Source organism: Salvelinus alpinus, chromosome 2, assembly GCF_045679555.1.
Source record: "Salvelinus alpinus chromosome 2, SLU_Salpinus.1, whole genome shotgun sequence".
In the NCBI taxonomy this organism is placed as follows: Eukaryota; Metazoa; Chordata; class Actinopteri; order Salmoniformes; family Salmonidae; genus Salvelinus; species Salvelinus alpinus.
In genome coordinates, this window is record NC_092087.1 from 77,538,813 (window position 1) to 77,561,201 (window position 22,389).

At 43.5% G+C, this 22,389-nt stretch overlaps 1 protein-coding gene and 1 pseudogene across 3 annotated transcripts in view; one reads left to right on the forward strand and one right to left on the reverse strand.

Moving 5' to 3' along the window:
- The window catches only part of LOC139567839 (microtubule-associated serine/threonine-protein kinase 1-like), a 99,502-nt gene that overhangs the window by 31,614 nt on the left and 45,499 nt on the right, over positions 1-22,389 (forward strand). For all 3 annotated transcript variants that reach the window (XM_071389392.1, XM_071389393.1, XM_071389395.1), the window contains 3 exons: positions 16,494-16,582; positions 16,988-17,063; positions 17,995-18,067. In XM_071389392.1, coding sequence (XP_071245493.1) covers positions 16,494-16,582; positions 16,988-17,063; positions 17,995-18,067 — 238 coding nt within the window. The remainder of the gene's footprint in view (positions 1-16,493; positions 16,583-16,987; positions 17,064-17,994; positions 18,068-22,389) is intronic.
- On the reverse strand, positions 8,710-9,513 carry LOC139551820 (tRNA pseudouridine(38/39) synthase-like; annotated as a pseudogene).

Sequence of the window (22,389 nt, forward strand, 5' to 3'; positions counted from 1 at the left end):
TGTGTGTGTGTGTGTTTGCAAGCCGCTCGTTCTTGGCCGACTCTCTCAGGCTGTCTCAATTAGAGAAGGAAGATGCTTTGTGCCCGTGCCCGGAAGGAGAGATAGAACGAAGCAGAGGAGTGCAGAACAGGAGAGGGGAAGAAGGAGTGGGGTGTAAAATGAAAGGCAGAGCCTGAGGTACAGTCTGGGCCTACATTTAACAGCAGCCCACTGGGGTTAACTCAGCACTCTAAACACACTCTCTCTTTTCTTTAGTCTTTACTTTTTCTTACACTCTTTCTTCTTTTATTTTTAGCTATACTCAAAATTTAGCTATACTCAAAATTTGTTCTCTCTCTCGATCTCTCTTTCTCGCTCTCTTCTCTTTTCTGTCTTCCTCATAGAATGTCATTTGAAAGCTAGTATAGAGGAAAGAGGGAACAAGAGAAAGAAAGAGTGTTTGCATGTAACCCCTCATCAGGTGTGTGTTCTATAGATTTACATTGCAACGTTGTTGAAGTCCAGATTTACATTGCAGTCATATCAGTTGTGTGCCACCATGTTGTTATGTTAACCCTACGCCCCCAGTCAATTAATGCTATTGATGTTGTGGTTATGCACAGAGCCTTCTCTCCTCTGTGTTAAGCTACGTACACTAGCAGACTAGCTAACGTGAAAGAAGATTGGTGTAGTTCTCTCTGTGCGCTATTGGAATATGACTGCTACAGATGTAGGATCTTAATTTGATCACCCTGTTACTGGAGAACTTTCCTGCAATGCAGGAAATGTTTAACTTGTTTAACAGACTTGATTGCCCCTCACGAAAAATGTATCAACCATTAATTATAATCCACGTAATAATTAACCTTTCCTGTTGCTGCAGGATTATTTTCCTGCTGTAGCAAACTGGCTCAAATTAATATCCTACCTTTGTACTAGCAGGTGGGCAGTAGTCGAAACAGAGCACAGGGAGTACATCACTTTGGATGTTTTTGGATAGCAGGTGTACACACTAGCTCCCCCAAAACCGTTAGTGACTCAGTGTACTGGTAATTACTTGGTTTCTCATCATGATAGCTGAGTAATAATCTTCTCATCCATCTGTATTTCACAACATTGATATGGTAAACAACTGACTGTAAAGATAAACAACGTGCTCCACTCCACCTTATATAAACTTAGATCAGGTGCTGAATACCTGTCGAATTGTGGTGATATTGATTGCTGTTGCCTCATATGCACGCTGAGGAAAGGCTCTTACCCTCGGCAATAAAAATATGTTAATTTAAGTGTATTGTCCGGAGTGCTGTCCTATTTTTGTTCTTTAAACCCCTGACTGTAGCGTATGTGGCTTGTTGATGGAAAGGAGTCCATGATCCAAGGCTAAGCATTATAATTCAATCATTGTCATAATAAGAAAAGTATTCGTGTTAATATACAGCAGTACAGAATTTTACATAAATGTATTATTCAAAGAACATGGTTTTCCGTGGTGGAGGATTTGACAACCACTTAACCATACGCATCATCAATAATGATATTAAATGTCCTTTAGACTCGGTGTGTATGACACTGCCTGCTCTGTGTCCCAAACAGCACCCTATTCCCTATGGGCCCTGGCCAAAAATAGTGCACTACATAGGGAACAGGGTGACATTTGGAACGTATACAATTATATTTTAACGAGGTAATAGTTCCAGGTCATTTAACCTGTGTGCGTCTCAAATGCCACCCTATTCCCTAGAGAGTGCACTACCACTGTATGGGCCCTAGTCAAAAGTAGTGCACTATAGGGAATAGGGTGCCATTTGGGATGCAACCCCTGCCTGCATAAGGGTCTGTTAACAAAAGCTATAGCTGATTCAATGCACCACCTCCCAGGCTCAATATAGCTTTCAGTCAATACACAGTACACAAGATAGCACTGTCCCTCCAAGCTTCTGATGATTGTTGTGTCACTCTACCTCGAAGACACATTTTCTTTTTTACACTTAAAAAAGCCTAACCTTGTCATCAATAATAATAGGACTGTTCAAAAGGGGGAAAACATTTACCTCAGTTCAGTCAATAGATATTACAGTAAAGATACTTCAGTGCCTCAATTTGCTTCTGATTCTGCTGTGTCACTATGGCTGCCTTGAAGGCACGCTTTGACACCTCTAGAATAGCCTACATAACTTTGTCATAAATCATGATAGGAGAGTTCAAACGGGGTAACTGACTGCCTCAGGCCTACAGTATGACCACAAGGCATAACATAGCCTTTTCATTATTCTGTTTGTTTTAAACCTCCGCGCCTGTGACTGACATCATTTTGAATGAAAGACTATAATAGAGCGCAGTTGCCCACCCATTGTTTCAAAAGCATAACAATAACATGACAAAAATAGTGTCTTAAAGAGGCATATCACCTTTATAAAGGGTCATGATAGTCCTTTCCTCTTTGAGAAAAATATATATAGGCCTTTCTACATTTGTGGAGGAACATTTGCATTAACATTTTGTTAGCATTGTCACTAGCTCATTGTATAGGCTTAAAGAGCTGTGACATGGACCTAATATCCCTGTTGTGGACTATCCTATTGCTGTTAAAGTGTGCTAGCGGTAGCAATTTGCTAGCTTCCGTCGTGGCTAGCTCAGTCAGTATATTTTGGTTTAACAGCCTGGGCTCCAGATGTGTTGTAGTCAGACTCACTGATGTGTTTCCTAACTAGAACTCCCCTGGAAGGCTACGCTCTCTCTCAGACAGCTCCAGGCCCTGTCATCTTAAATAGACAGACAGACCTACAGGCCAGAGTTGTCATGTCTTGTCGCCATGCTAGCTACTGTAGCTAGACAGACAAACAGACAGAGAAATAGCTAGATAGACAGATAGAGACAGACATGCTCTTAGATGATGTAGCTACCAGATTTGGGTTCAAATACTATTTGAAATAATTTCAAATACTTCATCTGTGCTTGATTGAATAGTCCCAATACTTTAAACCCTGTCCATCTGGCACTCCAGGCAGGCAAACAATCAAAGTATTTTACTGATTTTAAATAGTATTTGAACCCAGGTCTGACTGTAGCTATCTAGCAGAGCCAGACTTTTCTCTGTCTGTCTGTCGGCATCCTCATTTTATAGTGTAAAGGGGACAACATGTGTTCATCCCAAATGGATCCTATTCTCTACATAGTGCACTACTTTTGACCAAATCCTATGGGTCTTGGTCAAAAGCAGTGCACTGTACAGGGAATAGGTTGCCATTTGGGACACGGTCCATGTCTTCCTTCCCTTTTATCAGTGGATGTGAAAGAACACCCTGCTGTGAGCAGCGTAGGCCCTCAAAGGACTAGACAATGTTTCTCACTAAATTGGTCTAGATGGGAAGGTTGGAGCACTCAGATTTTCACTGCCATTTTTTCTTATCTTTCTTCTCCCTCCCGCCTGGCCTCCCTTTTCCTTCACTCAGTTTCCCTCCCTCCCTCCCGACTCAGTTTTTCTACCCCTTTCTCTGACTCAGAGAAAGGGGTAGACCCTTCCTCCCTCCCTTTCCCTGACTCAGTTTCTTGACTCCAGACAGCAGGAAATGTTGCAGTCCCCCTTTAAGAAATCCAGAGGAAGTGTCAGAGAAAGTCAATAGACAATAGTGATTGACTGACACACAAACTCCATATTGTGGCTTGACTGTGACCTCTGATTTCACTGCTTCACATCAGACAGCGGTAAACATTAAGAAACCCGGAGTGTCATGGAAAGGTCACCTGACAGGAAATGGCCTCGGGTCGATCAATATTCTAACGATCAGAAAGGTCTGCAGACTGTCCTGTCTGCCCTGTGACTCAGCATGCAGAAGACGACACTAACGTTAACGTTACATCAGCACACACTCATGCTTACTGTATAGACATGTACTCACACAAACATACAGAGGCACACACACACACACATACAAACACACTGTCCACTGTGATGATATACCCGTATAGATGGGTTGAGAATTACTGCACATAGCCTTTAGAACAGTCTACTATGATATACTGGACTAGCAGTCCCTTTAATAATAATAATTATCATTATAATAATGATAATAATCATCAATATAATAATTATAATAATACTTTGGTGGGTGCTTGTCCTATTTGAAATGTGTTTTTTCATATCCCAACCTCCCTGAGACACGCAGTATGGGCAGACATCCAGTCTGTTTCATCTTCTTTTAATAGCGGTTACATAAGATGTAGGACTACTGAAACTACAGATCACCATGCTGCCCATACAGTATATATGGACATCCATTAAGTCACACACACACGCACGCACGCACGCACGCACACACACACATGCACGCACACACACACACACACACACTGTTTGTCTTGACGTAATGATAGCTGTCCTCTGTGTGTTGTCTCTGTGGACATGGCCTTGGTATAGGAACTATAGTCATATAGTCATGTTGAGCAGTTATTTAGAAAGCAATTAACCAGACCATAAAACATAGTGAACTTAAACACAAGCTGGTTTGTCGTCCAAGGATTGTGTGGGTGGGTGGGTCGGTGTGTGTGTTTGCATCAGAAGTGTCAATGTCAGTATCTTCCTATGATTGGGGAGTAAATAAAATATTGTCTGCTCTGCAATTGACAGAAATGAAATGATGTGAGAAGAGGAGAAGTGGTGCACTCTCACCTTTCTCTTTTACTCCGTCTCTTGTTCTCTCTACTTTATTCACTGTTCTCCACACAAAGAGCACAATACGCTCAGTTGGTATCCTGTGTGTGTGTGTGTGTGTGTGTGTGTGTGTGTGTGTGTGCACTCGTATGTGAGACTAATGGCAGTGTGCCAGTGAGGGGCCTGCACGGGGGATAATCGCTCTTCACACGAGTCATTACCACTGATTTGACCTTTGACCTGGTGACAGCCGCCAGATTGGGTACAGTAGGAAACAACGACAGGATTGGTTGCTCTACTATCTGGAGAAACATGCAGCTCTCCTCTAACCAGCTATCATTCCCTCTACATGTCATCCTCCCCTTACTCTCTTTATGGTTCTTTCCTCCCCTTTTATGCCTCTTCCTTACTTTTTTTCTTGTTCTGTCAGTCCCCCTCTCTGTTTCTCGCAATGTTTTTTAAATGTAATTTGTCAACGTATTGTGATTTGGAATCTACGAGGGAAATACATTGGATTTGAAAAAAGTCATCAACTACGTTGTTTTGTGGGTAAAATCTCACTCAACTGTTTCCCTCAAAATTTCAAACACAGGATTATGTCATCATTGTAACCAATTTTCAACACAGACAAACTATGTTACATTTGTACACTACATGACCAAAAGCATGTGGACACCTGCTCGTCAAACATCTCATTCCAAAATCATGGGCATTAATATAGAGTTGATCCCCCTTTGCTGCTATAACAGCCTCCACTACTCTAGGAAGGATTTCCACTAGATGTTGGAACATTGCTGCGGGGACTTGCTTACATTCAGTCAAAAGACCATTAATGAGGTTAGGCGATTAGGCCCAGCTCGCAGTCGGCCTTTCAATTCATCATAAAGGTGTTTGATGGGTTGAGGTCAGGGCTCTGTACAGGCCAGTCAAGTTCTTCCACACCAATCTCAACAAACCATTTCTGTATGGACCTCGCTTTGTGCACGGGGGCATTGTCTTGCTGAAACAGGAAAGGGCCTTCCCCAAACTGTTGCCACAAAGTTGGAAGCACAGAATCGTCTAGAATGTCATTGTATGCTGTATTCCTCCTCCACCAAACATTATAGTTGGCACTATGCATTTGGGCAGGTACCATTCTCCTGGCATCTGCCAAACCCAGATTAGACTGCCAGATGGTGAAGCGTGATTCATCACTCCAGAGAACGCGTTTCCACTGCTCCCGAGTCCAATGACGGTGAGCTTTACACCACTCCAGGCGACGCTTGGCATTGCGCATGGTGATCTTAGGCTTGTGTGTGGCTGCTCGGCCTTGGAAACCCATTTCATGAAGATCCCGACGAACAGTTATTGTGCTGACGTTGCTTCCAGAGGCAGTTTGGAACTTGCTAGTTGACAGACGATTTTTACGCACCACACGTTTCAGCACTCGGCGGTCCCGTTCGGTGAGCTTGTGTGGCCTATCACTTCGCGGCTGAGCCGTTATCGCTCCTAGACGTTTCTACTTCACAATAACAGCACTTACAGTTGACCGGGGCAGCTCTAGCAGGGCAGAAATTTGACGAACTGACTTGTTGGAAAGGTGGAATCCAATGACGGTGCCACGTTGAAAGTCACTGAGCTCTTCAGTAAGGCCATTCTACTGCCAATGTTTGTCTATGGAGTTTGCATGGCTGTGTACTTGATTTTATACACTTGTCAGCAACAGGTATGGCTGAAATAGCCAAATCAACTAATTTCAAGAGGTGTCCACATACTTTTGTATTAATAGTGTACCTTTGAAACAACGTCAGATCTTCAAGGTAATATCCACTATAAGAATGCAATAGGCTGGACAGCATCTCTTACTGGAGAGTTGATTGATCTGCAGCTATCCCTTTGGTCTCACATCCAGGGTTTTAACCAAGCCCAGCTTATTTTTTATATTTGTCACTGACTACGACCAATCTGCTATCGTGAGAATTATTGTTGTGAAATCTTCACCTAAAGCCTCTACAAGATTGGTGGGTTCCCCTCGGGACGGTTGAGCTAACGTATGCTAATGCGATTAGCATGAGGTTGTAAGTAACAAGAACATTTCCCAGGATGTAGACATATCTGACATTGGCAGAAAGCTTCAATTATTGTTAATCTAACTGCACCGTCCAATTTACAGTAGCTATTACAGTGAAAGAATGCCATGCTATTGTTTGAGGAGAGTGCACAGTTATGAACTTGAAAAGTTATTAATAAACCAATTTGGCACATTTGGGCAGTCTTGATACAACATTTTGAACATAAATGCAATGGTTCATTGGATCAGTCTAAAACTTTGCACATACACTGCAGCCATCTAGTGGCCAAAATCTTAATTGTGCCTGGGCTGGAATAATACATTATGGCCTTTCTCTTGCATTTCAAAGATGATGGTACAAAAAAATACATTGCATTATCTTTTACCAGATCTAATGTGTTATATTCTCCAACATTAATTTTACATTTCCACAAACTTCAAAGTGTTGCCTTTCAAATGGTATTAGGAATATGCATATCCTTGCTTCAGGTCCTGAGCTAAAGGCAGTTAGATTTGGGTATGTCATTTTAGGCGAAAATTGGAAAAAGGGTCCGATCCTTAATAGGTTTTAAAAGATTCACTTGCTATCGAAGTCATTCCAAAGGGTAGGTTCAACAGAGCAAATTAAATGTAACCATACTTAACATCAATGATGCTATTTAGGCCTATATAACATTTGGGAAGTCATCAACAGCTATTCTATAAATTCAGCCCAGGATTCAACTAAAAATAGGCAATACATAAAGGCCTAGGGTTTCAAGCTCTGGTTAATTTCAAATAGAATCTACAAGTTAATTATAAATATGTTGGATTCACGTCTCCATCTCAACCACAAAAAGTTAAAGAACAGGATTAAATCAAATCAAACTGTATTTAAAGTGCATTTAAAATTTGATTTGATTTTTTCCTATTCTTTAACATACATTTTGGGTTGAAATGAAGACGTGACACCAACAGATAAATTCTTCATTTGTAGACAAACTGGAACTAAAGCCAGACTCAGTGGCACAGATGGAGCTAACCAAGCAGAAGATCTCCTTCAACACTTGATATTTGTTTGTGTTGACAATCAAACACAATTCAATATCACTTTTGCAGTACGGTAAATAGCCTATTACCTTGTCGACAAGTTAACAAATTATATGTTGGATTCACGTTTCCATCTCAACCAAAAATAAAAGTTAAAGAACAGGATTAAGCCAGTGGCTCAGATGGAACTATCCAAGCAGCAGATACTTCTCCTTTAAATGTTGATATTTGGTTGCGTTGTCAACCAAACAGAATTCTATATTACTTTTGTAAGACAGTAAATAGCCTAATGTAAGGCTTTACTGCATTGATCACTTGCACCATGTACTTTAATGCAATCTCAACTAACTGCAATCCAGGTCATTTGGTTGTGCTATTAGATCAAGCACAGTGATAACACATAAAAAAAGAATATAAAAAAGAATATTAAGTTGTTGTATAGATAAACAAAATATCTGACATTGTATTCCCATTTGAAATTTAGTGTGCTTTTAAATGGTTGAAAGCGCAGTGATAACACATCTAGGTGACAACTAAACCAAAACATCCGACATTGATTTTCCATTAGAATTTGGTTGGGCTTTTAGATGGTTGAAAGCATAGTGATGACACATTGGGCATTCAACAAACGTTTGGCTGTCATTTTGAGTGGGCGAAAATAGGTTGGAATCTTATTGATACGTATCTACCAAATATTACCCAATTCTCCACATTGAAATGATGTGGTATGCCCAGTGGGTTACATTCTCTTTCACAGAATAGACAATAGGTTTCACTCTCATCCTCTTTCAAAGGCAGGTTTAAAAGAGAGAGGCTGTGAGAGCATCACAGTGCGTTCCAGGCTAAGACAGATGGAACTAAGCCGTGATATTTTAGCTACGTGTTCCATTGACTTTCCATTACATTTACATTTTTACATTTTAGTCATTTAGCAGACGCTCTTATCCAGAGCGACTTAAATCTTAAAATAGCTAGGTGGCACAACCACATATCTCAGTTATAGTAAGGGGGGAGACCTGGTCTTGACTGCTATCTGGGTCCAGTGTTGCTGCAGGGTGGCAAGGGAGTGGTTCACCTCCTCAGCCTCTCTGCGCCAGCTCAACACCTCAAAATGGCAGTGGAACAGTACCAAGGGAAAGTCCACCACCATGCTGTACATGGGTTTCCTGGGATTCTTCTCCACATCCAGGACTTGATCCACTATCTCTGGAGCCTCCAGCTTCTGGCCAATCAGCAGCAGCACAGCCATCATGCACTGCACCTGGTGATAGAGAACGGCCAGTCCTTTGATCTCAAATATGATAGGTCTTATGGGTCTGTGGCAGTGGGCATGGTAGGGTGAGCTTGATGGACAGACTGGACCGTGGCAGACAGGATGGTCCTCTGGAACTGCAGCACTCCTTGCACAGGTTGCGGAAGTCGTGGGTGCCCTCATAGCGTTTGGCAGCCGCTGCCATCAACACTACATCCAGAGCATGGGAAGTAGTACCGGTAGGTTCTGGACTGACAGTCGCAGCACGCACTGAATCTCTCCGCAGCAGGTGACCAGTCGAGAATCCTGGTGTCCTGGGGCAGGACTCTGTTCAGCATCTTCACATAAGGGAGCTCCGCCGCGTCCACTTTGTTCTTGACTTCATCGTCGACATGGAGCGCAAGTCTATGGATATGACCTGGGAAAAGTCACTGACTCCTTTGTTGGTTCAGCCACAACAGTGATAGTTAGAACTCTGGCGATCCTGGATCAGTTGAGTCTTCAGAAGAGCCGGGCTTCCACAGTGTTGTCTGTGTTCTCCTGGACAGCAAGCGCAGAGCAACATGGCGCCGAGGATGGGTCGAGATATCAAACAGTCGGTCACTCTTTTTCCTGCCACCAGCATCAGGCTTCTGTTAACCTTCCAAAGATACTCGTTGAAGAGGTAGGGTTTCAGATGTTCTCTGAAGATGGACAGGGATTCTGCTGTCCTAGCTTCAGGGGGAAGATGGTTCCACCATTGCCAGGACAGAGAAGAGCTTTGACAGGGCTGAGCGGGAGCTGCCCTCCCGTAGGGGTGGGAGAGCCAAGAGACCAGAGGTGGCAGAACGGAGTGCTCGGGTTGGGGTGTAGGGTTTGCGCATAGCCTGAAGGTAGGGAGGGGCAGTTCCTCTTGCAGCTACGTAGGAAAGTACCATGGTTGTAGTGGATGTGATCTTCGACTGGAAGCCAGTGTGGAGTGTGCGGAGGAGCGGGGTGACATGGGAGAACTTTTGATTTAGTCATACACACACACACACTGCCATTTGGCCTTTTTTCTCATCAGTTGTTATCACAGCTTTCTCCTCTGTTACTCTGACTGATCACCAGAACCCACCGACAGACAGAGACTGCATGGGCCATTGATTCTCTATAAATCACACAACCACGCACTGACTGGCAACTCTACTGTCAAATACTGTCGGAGTGACTGACTGCCTGCCACCGGAAGAGTTTGTAGCCTGGTGATGTGATGCAGTAGATTATCATGGATTATGAACTGCTGCCCACACAGCAGATTTGCTGCTTCATCATCATGTTTTACCAAATGTGATTTGTATTACAGTGTGACCTCATGAGGTAAAGAGTCAGAAGACACAGCAAGGGTTATTGATGTCTAGAAATCACAGATCACACAAGACAGGCAACACTACTGTCAACTACTGACTGACTCATTGTTAACACTACTGTCAGCTACTGATTGACTGACTGACTGTCTGACTGATAACACTACTGTCAACTACTGACTGACTGACTATCAAACTGACTGATTGACTGCCACCGGCTGACTGACTGAACTGACTGACTGCCTGCCTGCTACTGGCTGAGCCTGATGTCTGGATTAAATGGATTATGATACAGTAGATTAAAACGCTTTATATGACAGATTATGATGTTTTATGAAACTGCCCACACACCAGATTATTTGATGTTTCATCTGCATGTTTTAGTATAATGTGATTTCATAGAAGTTCAAGGGTCATGTATTGAGATGCGATGTGGGTCAAATGTCATAAAGTCCGAGTGCAAAGTATAAAGTAAATTCTAGACTTGGTGTTCCTTTAGATTGTAAACTGTCATGGTCAAAACATATAGATTCAATGGTTGTAAAGATGGAGAGAGGTCTGCCCGTAATAAAGAGATTCTCTGCTTTTTTGACACCACACTGCAAGTCCTGCAGGCTCTAGTTTTATCTTATCCTGATTGTTGTCCAGTCGTGGTCGAGTGCTGCAAAGAAAGACCTAGTTAAACTGCAGCTGGCCCAGAACAGAGCGGCACGTCTTGCTCTTCATTGTAATCAGAGGGCTGATATAAATACTATGCATGCCAGTCTCTCTTGGCTAAGAGTTGAGGAGAGACTGACTACATCACTTCTTCTTTTTATAAGAAACATTCATGTTTTGAAAATTCCAAATAGTTTGCATAGTCAATTTACACACAGCTCTGACACACACCCCACCAGACATGCCACCAGACGTCTTTTCACAGTCCCCAAATTCAAGAAACAAATTCAAGAAAGTGTACAACATTATATAGAGCCATTATTGCATAGAACTCATATTGCTTAAATGAACAGCAAACCTGGTTTTAAAAAAACAGATAAAGCAACACCTCACAGCACAACTCCCCCATTTGACCTAGATATTGTGTGTATGCATTGATATGTAGACTATGTGTGCTGTTTTTAAATGTATGTAGTTCTGTCCTTGAACTGTTCTGGTCTATTAATGTTCTGTATTATGTCACGTTCTGTGTGGACCCCAGGAAGAGTAGCTGCTATTTTCGTTACACCTAATGGGCATCCTAATAAAGAAAGGAATGATAATTACCTGTTATTGTAACTACGGTATTGTTACAGTAAGGAAGGGGTTGGACGTTGTTTGTGTATCAATGGGACTTGTAGAATTGAGAAACCAGCTCGAGATGTTTTCGCCGCTCACATGAGTAGTATATTGTGTGACTCTTTAGTGTTGCTATAGTAACCGCGTACACCCAGCCTCCCCCCTCTTACTGCTTCGTGGTCGGGTCATTACACAACGAAGCAAGGAAGAATGTATTCCTCATTTATTTACCTGGTTAAATAAATGAATGATTCAATTCAATTCTGAAAGATGTAGCTAACGCTGTCTAGAGATGTGTCTAGTCTGGAGACTGGTCATTAAGGATAAACCAAACTGAACGCAATCATGCTGAAAATGTTTGTCCACCTCAATCAACAAGGTGAACAGAAATGCCATATGATATGCTATCAAAACCTTTATGTTGTGTGATATAGTAAGGACATTGCTCTTGATTTATGGTGGTCTTGGGATGAAGCCAGCAGCATACACACACACATAAACATACACACACACACACACACACACTATCTAAACCAGATGGAGAGCGGCTGAGCCCACACTACATGACAATAACCGTGACTGAGAGATTTACCCTGTCACTCAGCAACACCAGAGAGGAGAGAGAAACACACACACACTTGTCTTCTTTTCCTTTCCATTTCTCTCTTTCACCCCTCCCTCTCTATATTCACCCCTCCCTCTCTATATTCACCCCCCTCTTTCCCATGTTTCCTTCAATTTTTCATTTGTCAGCTCTATCGCAGATCTTTTTCCATCAGACTAAAGTCATGAGAAACGTTATGAAAGACACAGCATGTCATCCACTGAACATAGTTCCAGTTAGGTCTGTGGATGACTCATTCTCAGGCTAAACGTCTAATGTAGTGGAACTGAACTCTGAAGAAATAAAACGAGGTATCTCTCTTTCTCCTCCACTCATTATTCTCAACCCTGGTAGTCTCTCTTTCTCCTCCACTCATTATTCTCAACCCTGGTAGTCTCTCTTTCTCCTCCACTCATTATTCTCAACCCAGGTAGTCTCTCTGTCTCCTTCACTCATTATTCTCAACCCTGGTAGTCTCTCTTTCTCCTCCACTCATTATTCTCAACCCTGGTAGTCTCTCTTTCTCCTCCACTCATTATTCTCAACCCTGGTAGTTTCTCTTTCTCCTTCACTCATTATTCTCAACCCTGGTAGTCTCTCTTTCTCCTCCACTCATTATTGTCAACCCTGGTAGTCTCTCTGTCTCCTTCACTCATTATTCTCAACCCTGGTAGTTTCTCTTTCTCCTTCACTCATTATTCTCAACCCTGGTAGTCTCTCTTTCTCCTCCACTCATTATTGTCAACCCAGGTAGTCTCTCTGTCTCCTTCACTCATTATTCTCAACCCTGGTAGTCTCTCTTTCTCCTTCACTCATTATTCTCAACCCTGGTAGTCTCTCTTTCTCCTTCACTCATTATTCTCAACCCTGGTAGTCTCTCTTTCTCCTCCACTCATTATTCTTAACCCTGGTAGTCTCTCTTTCTCCTTCACTCATTATTCTCAACCCTGGTAGTCTCTCTTTCTCCTCCACTCATTATTCTTAACCCTGGTAGTCTCTCTGTCTCCTTCACTCATTATTCTCAACCCTGGTAGTCTCTCTTTCTCCTTCACTCATTATTCTCAACCCTGGTAGTCTCTCTTTCTCCTTCACTCATTATTCTCAACCCTGGTAGTCTCTCTTTCTCCTTCACTCATTATTCTCAACCCTGGTAGTCTCTCTTTCTCCTTCAATCATTATTCTCAACCCTGGTAGTTTCTCTTTCTCCTTCAATCATTATTCTCAACCCTGGTAGTCTCTCTTTCTCCTCCTGTAACGGTGCTCTAGCTCTTCCTCCTCCTCGGACGAGGAGAGGAGAGAAGGATCGGAGGACCAATACGCAGCGAGGTATGATGACATAATGAATTTATTAAATTAAAGACGAAACACGAAGAACACTTGAATAACTTACAAAATAAGAAAACGACGTAGACGAAACCTGAACATGGAACTTACATAAAGACAAGAAAGAACTCACGAACAGGAACAGACTACATAAAACGAACAAACCGAAAACAGTCCCGCGTGGTGCACAGACACAGACACGGAAGACAATCACCCACAAACAAACAGTGTGAAACGCCTACCTTTATATGGTTCTCAATCAGAGGAAAACGTCAAACACCTGTCCCTGATTGAGAACCATATAAGGCTAATTACCAACAACCTAAACATAGAAACACAAAACATAGAATGCCCACCCCAACTCACGCCCTGACCAACTAAACACATACAAAAATAACATAAAACAGGTCAGGAACGTGACACCTCCACTCATTATTCTCAACCCTGGTAGTCTCTCTATCTCCTCCACTCATTATTCTCAACCCTGGTAGTTTCTCTTTCTCCTTCACTCATTATTCTCAACCCTGGTAGTCTCTCTTTCTCCTTCACTCATTATTCTCAACCCTGGTAGTCTCTCTGTTTCCTTCACTCATTATTCTCAACCCTGGTAGTTTCTCTTTCTCCTCCACTCATTATTCTCAACCCTGGTAGTTTCTCTTTCTCGTTCACTCATTATTCTCAACCCTGGTAGTTTCTCTTTCTCCTCCACTCATTATTCTCAACCCTGGTAGTCTCTCTGTCTCCTTCACTCATTATTCTCAACCCTGGTAGTCTCTCTTTCTCCTTCACTCATTATTCTCAACCCTGGTAGTTTCTCTGTCTCCTTTCTCTCTCACTTGTTCTCACACACTCGATTTCTTTGTCACACATACTCCCCCTCTCTCCCCCCCTCCTCTCCTCCCCATCCCGCCCCTTCTCTCTATATGTGGGTTAGAGAGTTCATTTAATCAAGCCACAGGAGAGGACAGTGACGTTCAGCGTTACTTAGAATCCCACTTAGAAGGACCAGTCTGAGCCCATAAAGTCCCAGACAGTCCTCTCCACTGGGCCCTCCTTCATAAAGGAACTAGATTCATCATTAAGATGATGACACATTTAAAGGTCATGCTTACATTGGCCAATTTAAGTACTGTGTATTCTACACTGTATTATTTATTGTGTGATAAATTGTGAAGGTTAATATACTATTAACCAACCAAATTTAAATAAACATGTAAGATTAAAAAAATATCAAATAGAAGGATAACGGAGAGTAAGGACTGGGATGACTCTCTCTCTCTCTCAGTATTTTTTGTCTGGTTCTCCTCCAGTCCTCAGAGAGTTGTAGTGTAATGGTGTTAAGCCACTTCCAAAACCAAGCCTAATGCATTTCCCTTAAATATTTCACCACCCCTTCTCTCCAAATGTGTGTGTCAGTTCCTTGACAAGCCTCTCCTGGTGCCTGAGTGACACAGAGAGAGATCACTAGGTGGTTTTTGGCTGTTTCCTTGTGTTAGCTGTTCTGACGAGGAACAAACACATGAGAATTAGAAAAAGAAGAAGGGATATGGCGGTGGAGGGATGGAGGGAGGAAGGGGGAGGGATGGAGGGGTGGAGGGAGGGATGGAGGGGTGGAGGGAGGAAGGGGGAGGGAGTGCTTTATTTGAAACACATCAATGCATTATGGAAATTGTCCTGCTGTTTCAGACATGTACGTATACCGCTCGTGCACATGCGTGCGTGCGTGTCGTGTACTTACCTGCTCATGCGTGTGTGTGTAATTTACATCACAGCTGTATAGAGCAGCATGCTATCTGATGCAATGTGGAACGAGCCTAGCCCAGGTCTTTGTCATGCTGTGTTAGTACTGTGCAGCTCCCTACCGCTTCTCATCTGGCTGACAGCTACCCTTCAAAACCAGCACACTGGAGAGATCTGGCAGAGCAACCAAAACAGACTTGACACGCACACACACACACACACACACAGAGGAGAAAAGTGACATCATTTTTACTGGCTATTTTTCGAGGCTACAGTATGCCATATTCCTGTTACTATTGTGCTATGCTGACAGTGTTGTAAGTCGTTATTCGGGAGTCATTATTAGTGGTGAATACAGTGTATTGAGTCATCATTGGTCGACCATAGATTAAGGAAGGAGGAGAAGGAGGTCGAGGAGAAGGAGGAGAAAGGGAACAGTCTACTGTGGGTGATTTTTTAAGGCTATACCATATTTCTCTCCTATGCTGATAGTGGTGTATAACATGGAGAATATATATTAGTGAGGGATTTCAGCCAACTACAACATAACACCGTTACGTACGGTTCCCTGACTACAGGAAGTATGGTTGTCATGGTAGAATCACACCTTTTAAAGCCCTCCTCCCGCATAACACCATCTGTGTCACACTTAGTGTGTGTGTGTCCATGTTTTTTTCTCTTGCATCAGGAGGGTTAATCCTCATTTATATGATAATCTCAACACATCATTACCTGCCCCTCTCCTTCTCTCTCGCTCTCTCTCCATCTCTCCCTCGCTCCCATCATTATCTCGCATGAGAGGTATCTCGTCGAAGTTGACAGTGGAGGAAATTGGAAGTCTTTGTTGCCGTGGCTCGTGGTGTGTGTTTGTGTGTATTTGTGTGTATTTGTGTGTGTGTTTGTGTGTGTGTTTGTGTGTGTGATCCACAAGGCTTTGTTGCTTTGGCTTTCTCCCCACGTGGTGGGCTGACTTCAATACACCATCTTCTCTGGCCCAATTTGTATGAGCATGCATACCAACATTTACACAGAAGCGTACACACACACTTACAAACACACATGCGTTCAAGCTCAGAAGCACACAGCCACACAAACACGCACTCACACACACACACACACATGAAAGTACACACGATCACACCCGACTTTCTCATAGATATTACGTTAAGAGTGGTAGATGCTGTTAGATGGTAACGTTATCACCTTTTTGACTGTGTTTCAGATAATGATGGCCTGTGTGTTTGTGGCTGTGTGTGTTCTAGTTGCCGGACCAGTAACCGGAAGAGCCTCATTCTAACCAGTACATCACCCACTCTCCCTCGACCACACTCACCTCTCCCTGGACACATAGGTAAGGCAATTGGTTATAATTAAGCATTAAGAGGTGCCTTATTGCTATTATAAACTGGTTACCAACATCATTAGAGCAGTAAAAATAAATGTTTTGTCATACCCTTGGTATATGGCCTGATATACCACGGCTATCAGCTAATCAGCATTCAGGGCTCAAACCACCCAGTTTATAATAACAGTTAATACTGTTTCTACAGTGATGTATAATGGGCCAGTGTGGTTCTTTGTAGCTCATTTGGTAGAGCATGGTGCTTGTAACACCAGGGTAGTGGGTTCAATTCCCGGAACCGCCCATACTTAAAATGTATGCATGCATGACTGTAAGTTGCTCTAGATAAAAATGTCTGCAAAATATATTAAATATTATAATGGCACTTCATGTTTGTTCCCTGTCTCTCCACAGGAAGTAGTCCATTGGACAGCCCAAGGAACTTCTCCCCCAGTGGCCCTGCCCACTTCTCATTTGCCTCCTCTAGAAGGTAAATAGCGTTTGGAATACTCAATACATCTGCTGTTTACATATAAAGAGATTATATCAAGTTATATAAAGGGATTAAAAACCAGGTAACGCTCTTGGCAGGTCCCTTTTTATGATCCTATAATCTAATGTAGCAGCAATATCTCTAAATCAGATAATCCTACAACAACCAAAAAGCCTTTGGCTACACTGCATAAACAAACACATTGTCATACCAATACCGCTATAGTAGCCATCAACTGGCCATTATTTTTTGAATGAATATTTGTAGTGTTGTGGGCAGGCGGGATAGTAGAGAGGAAAGACAGAGATGCTGAAATAGCAGTAGGCTGGATGTGAACCGCTGCTGCAGCCATATATGTGCTCTAGAGGCAGTGGCTTAGACCGCTAGACCACCCTAGGCCTCGACTGACCACTTATTTAAGCAGTGACAATATTCCAGTGGCACACACACAGTGAAAAGGAATTCAGTAAGGTTATTTACACCCTTATGCTGGACAGAAACACTTTCCCCTCTTTGCACTCCCCTGTCACACAGCATGACAAAGTGTTTGTGTGTGTGTGTGTTTATGTACGCGCACAGACGGATGGGCCTCTGAGTGCCAGGATGTAGCCAAAACCAACATCCATCATGCCTCCAGCAGTGTCAGACAGATAGAAGGACCCACAGAGAGAGGGAGAGAGATATGTGTAGCAGGACCCCAGGGAAGCAGAGGAAAGGAAGGGATTATTGGCGCAAAAGGCAATCCAGGAGGTGTGAAAGAAATGTGAAACATGAAGCTTTCTGACTTTTTGTACAGAAGGAACTACGTATCTATTGTATAAATCCCTTTCTACTCTGGAACTTAGTATGACACAATTCTTCCTGCTCTCTTCCTAACCCCTCTCTCTCTCTCTCCCACCCTACCCCTCTCTCCCTCTCTCTTTTGCAGGGCGGACGGTCGAAGGTGGTCCCTGGCCTCTCTCCCCTCCTCTGGATATGGCACCAACACACCCAGCTCAACGGTAACTACAACTGACCCATTTTTACACAGACGGTAAAATGTGTAAGAACGTGTAAGAACAACAATCTCTAATGACAGTGGTCCTTATTATCATTTATTGTCCTAACTATTTATGTTGTTTTATCTGTGTCTGAAACGGACAAAACTCAAATAAAAATACTAAAATCATTGTAATAACTCCTCCATTTGAACACCACACTCTAGAGGTCCTTTCATATTACCAACATGACATGATCTAGCAGCATGGAGCGCAGAGTTACTGGTCCTTTCCTCAAGGCACTTCCATTGCTTCATGCCTTGGTCCCTGATTTGAGTAGACTTGACAGTTGAAAGCAGGACAGAGGAAAAACTATCCAGTCTTTTTCTTCATAATAACCTCCATATAACTGTTAAAGGGGCAATCGGCAGTTCAAACCATAATCAGTGGAAGTAGTAATTGCAGATTGCTCCTATAAGTCATGAGACATCTGATAGGGCAAAACGTATTTTTTATTCTAGCTCTCATTCATGCAAATTACATTAGTGAAACTTGACATTCCATGCATGAATATGTATTTATACGCTAGAATGTATTTCCATATATTAAATGTTGCCCTACTTGGTATGCAAGATGCCATTAGGAAACTCATGTTCTGTGGAGTTGATTTTCTACTTGTTTTGTTCTGCTTTTAAAACGATTACACGGCCCACTAGCAGCCTTCTGGTGTCATGTGCAGGTACACACACACACACACACACACACACACACACACACACACACACACACACACACACACACGCACACGCACACGCACACTGACAGACACACACACTGACAGACGCACACACTGACACACACATCAACAGACACACATCGACAGACACACATCGAAAGACACACACACTGACAGACACACACACGCTGACAGACACACACTGACAGACACACACTGACAGACACACACTGACAGACACACACTGACAGACACACACTGACAGACACACACTGACAGACACACACACTGACAGACACACACACTGCCCCCCACACACTGACAGACACACACACTGACAGACACACACACTGACAGACACACACACTGACAGACACATACTGGCAGACACACACTGACAGACACACACACTGCCCCCCCACCCCTCCCACACACTGACAGACACACACACTGACAGACACACCCACTGACAGACACACACACACTGACAGACACATACTGACAGACACACACTGACAGACACACACACTGACAGACACACACTGACAGACACACTGACAGACACACACACTGCCCCCCCACCCCTCCCACACACGTACCAAAGCCATCCCCTCTATAATTTGTGCTGTAAATCTCAGCTGAATAGTTAAAAGGTACCTTCCCGCTGGTGAACATGGATCTATCCCATAATACTGCCCATGGAGAACAGAACTAATAATAAACCAGCGGCTCAGATCATATCGCTTGCTAAGATGTACATTCAGTACCTGATTTATCACTGTGGCTGATGACTTGGCTCAAAGAGAACGTGTGTGTGTGTGTGTGTGTGTGTGTGTGTGTGTGTGTGTGTGTGTGTGTGTGTGTGTGTGTGTGTGTGTGTGTGTGTGTGTGTGTGTGTGTGTGTGTGTGTGTGTGTGTGTGTGTGTGTGTGTGTGTGTGTGTGTGTGTGTGGGAGATAATAAAGTAGAAACAGAAAGTCAACCGGTCTTAAAAACATGTTATCTCATCCTCTATCCATTGCTATCATTCAGTTAGCTAAACTGAGTGATGGAGTGAGGGATGGAGTGAGGGATGGGGGGATACAGACAGAGATCGAAAGAGTCAATGAAGAGTGAAATGTGTGTAAGAGAGAGAGAGAGAGGGGGGGGGGAAGAGAGACAAAAAAGACAGAGGAAAAGAATGAGAACACACCCACAAACACCCCCACACACACACACACACCCACAACCCCCCCCCCCCCCCACACACACACATCCACACAAACACACCCCCACACACCTACCTACCCACACACCCACCCACCCACACATGCACCCACCCACACACACACACACCCCACACACACCCACACAAACACACCCCACACACCTACCCACCCACCCACACACACACGCACCCACCCACCCACACACACACCCCCCCACACACACATACACCCACCCACCCACCCACACACACACACACACACACACACATACACCCACCCACACACATACATACACTACCATTAATTGCAGTTTTGCAGTGCTGTTGACAGGAAGTTCTCTCCTCCCCTGTCCCCCTCACCTGTCTTCTTCACCCCTCTCCTCTCTCCACCTCCCTCTTTCTCCCCCTCTCCTCTCTTCTTCTCCCCCTCCCCTCTCTTCTCTTCCTCTCTCCCCTCTCCTCTCCTCTCTCCACCTTCCTCTCTTCTCTCCCCCGTCCTCTCTTACTCCTGTACAGACGTCAGTTTTCAGACCTCCCCAGGCTCTTACACGGACCATTACTTGCTTGATTAGCTACTGCAGGGTCCGCATACACAGAGGAGATGAAAGGAGGGGATGAGGGCAGAGGAGATGAAAGGAGGGGATGAGGACAGAGGAGATGAAAGGAGGGGATGAGGACAGAGGAGATGAAAGGAGGGGATGAGGACAGAGGAGATGAAAGGAGGGGATGAGGGCAGAGGAGATGAAAGGAGGGGATGAGGACATAGGAGATGAAAGGAGGGGATGAGGGCAGAGGAGATGAAAGGAGGGGATGAGAACAGAGGAGATGAAAGGAGGGGATGAGGACAGAGGAGATGAAAGGAGGGGATGAGGACAGAGGGGATGAGGAGAGAGGGGATGAGAACAGAGGAGATGAAAGGAGGGCAGAGGAGATGAAAGGAGGGGAGAGGAGATGAAAGGAGGGGAGAGGTGATGAAAGGAGGGCAGGAAGACAGAGGAGATGAAAGGAGGGCAGGAGGACAGAGAGAGACACATTTAGACCCAACCAAATCATGAGAAAACAAAACGATATTTATGTGACACATTGGAAAGAATTTATTTAAAAAACAGAGCAAACTAGAATGCTATTTGGCCCTAAACAGAGAGTACACAGTGCTAGAATACCTGATTACTGTGACTGACCCAAAATTAAGGAAGTCTTTGACTATGTACAGACTCAGTGAGCATAGCCTTGTTATTGAGAAAGGCCGCCGTAGGCAGACCTGGCTCTCAAGAGAAGACAGGTTATGTGTACATTGCCCACAAAATTAGGTGGAACCTGAGCTGCACTTCCTAACCTTCTGCCAAATGTATGACCATATTAGAGGCACATATTTCCCTCAGATAACACAGACCCACAAAGAATTTGAAAAACAAACCCGATTATGATAAAGTCCCATATCTACTGGGTGAAATACCACAGTGTGCATCACAGCAGCAAGATTTGTGACCTGTTGCCACAAGAAAAGGGCAGCCAGTGAAGATCAAGCACCATTGTAAATACAACATATATTTATGTTTATTTATTTTCCATTTGGTACTTTAACTATTTGCACATCGTTACAACACTGTATATAAACATAATATGACATTTGAAATGTATTTTGGAACTTTTGTGAGTGTAATTTTTACTGTACATTTTTTATTGTTTATTTCACTTGCTTTGGCAATGTTAACATGTGTTTCCCATGCCAATAAAGCCCCTTAAATTGACATTGAAATGAGAGAGAGGAAAAGGGAGAGGGGGGAGAGATGGAGAGAGAGGAAGTAAGACAGAGTTAATGGAGTAAAAGAGAGAGAACCACAACAGGGGAGGACATAAAATCCTTTCCTTCTATCTTGCTATCTCTCCTTCCTTGTATCCCTCCATCCTCCTTCAATCCACCCTACTCCCCCTCTCATCTCCCTATGTGTTTAATTGATCATGTTGATGTGCATTTAGCAATTTGAAGTGGTTTGGATTGGAACCAGAAGTAGGCCAGGTTCTAATGGATTTCATGGCAGAAATCATTGTTTAACCTCCCAACACACACTCACTCTCACTCACTCACTCACTCACTCATTCACTCATTCACACACCCGCGAACACACACCACTATCTCCCCATCCCTATGGGAGACGTGCTCATTAAAGCCCTTGATTGATCCAGCCTGGTTTTTCCTGTAACTCTAGAACAGAAAAACCCATTTGTTTAAGAGTAGGGTCTGCTAGTGCTAAGACCCCTGAGGCTCCACTTTAGCTTGTTGTCCAGTTTTAGTTTTCAGTCTCTTAGAATTGGTCTATTTTCTCTCTCTCTTCATCACACTCTTTCTCCCTCCCACTCTCTTTTCATCACATTTTTTGTTTTGTGATATTGACGTTTGTCC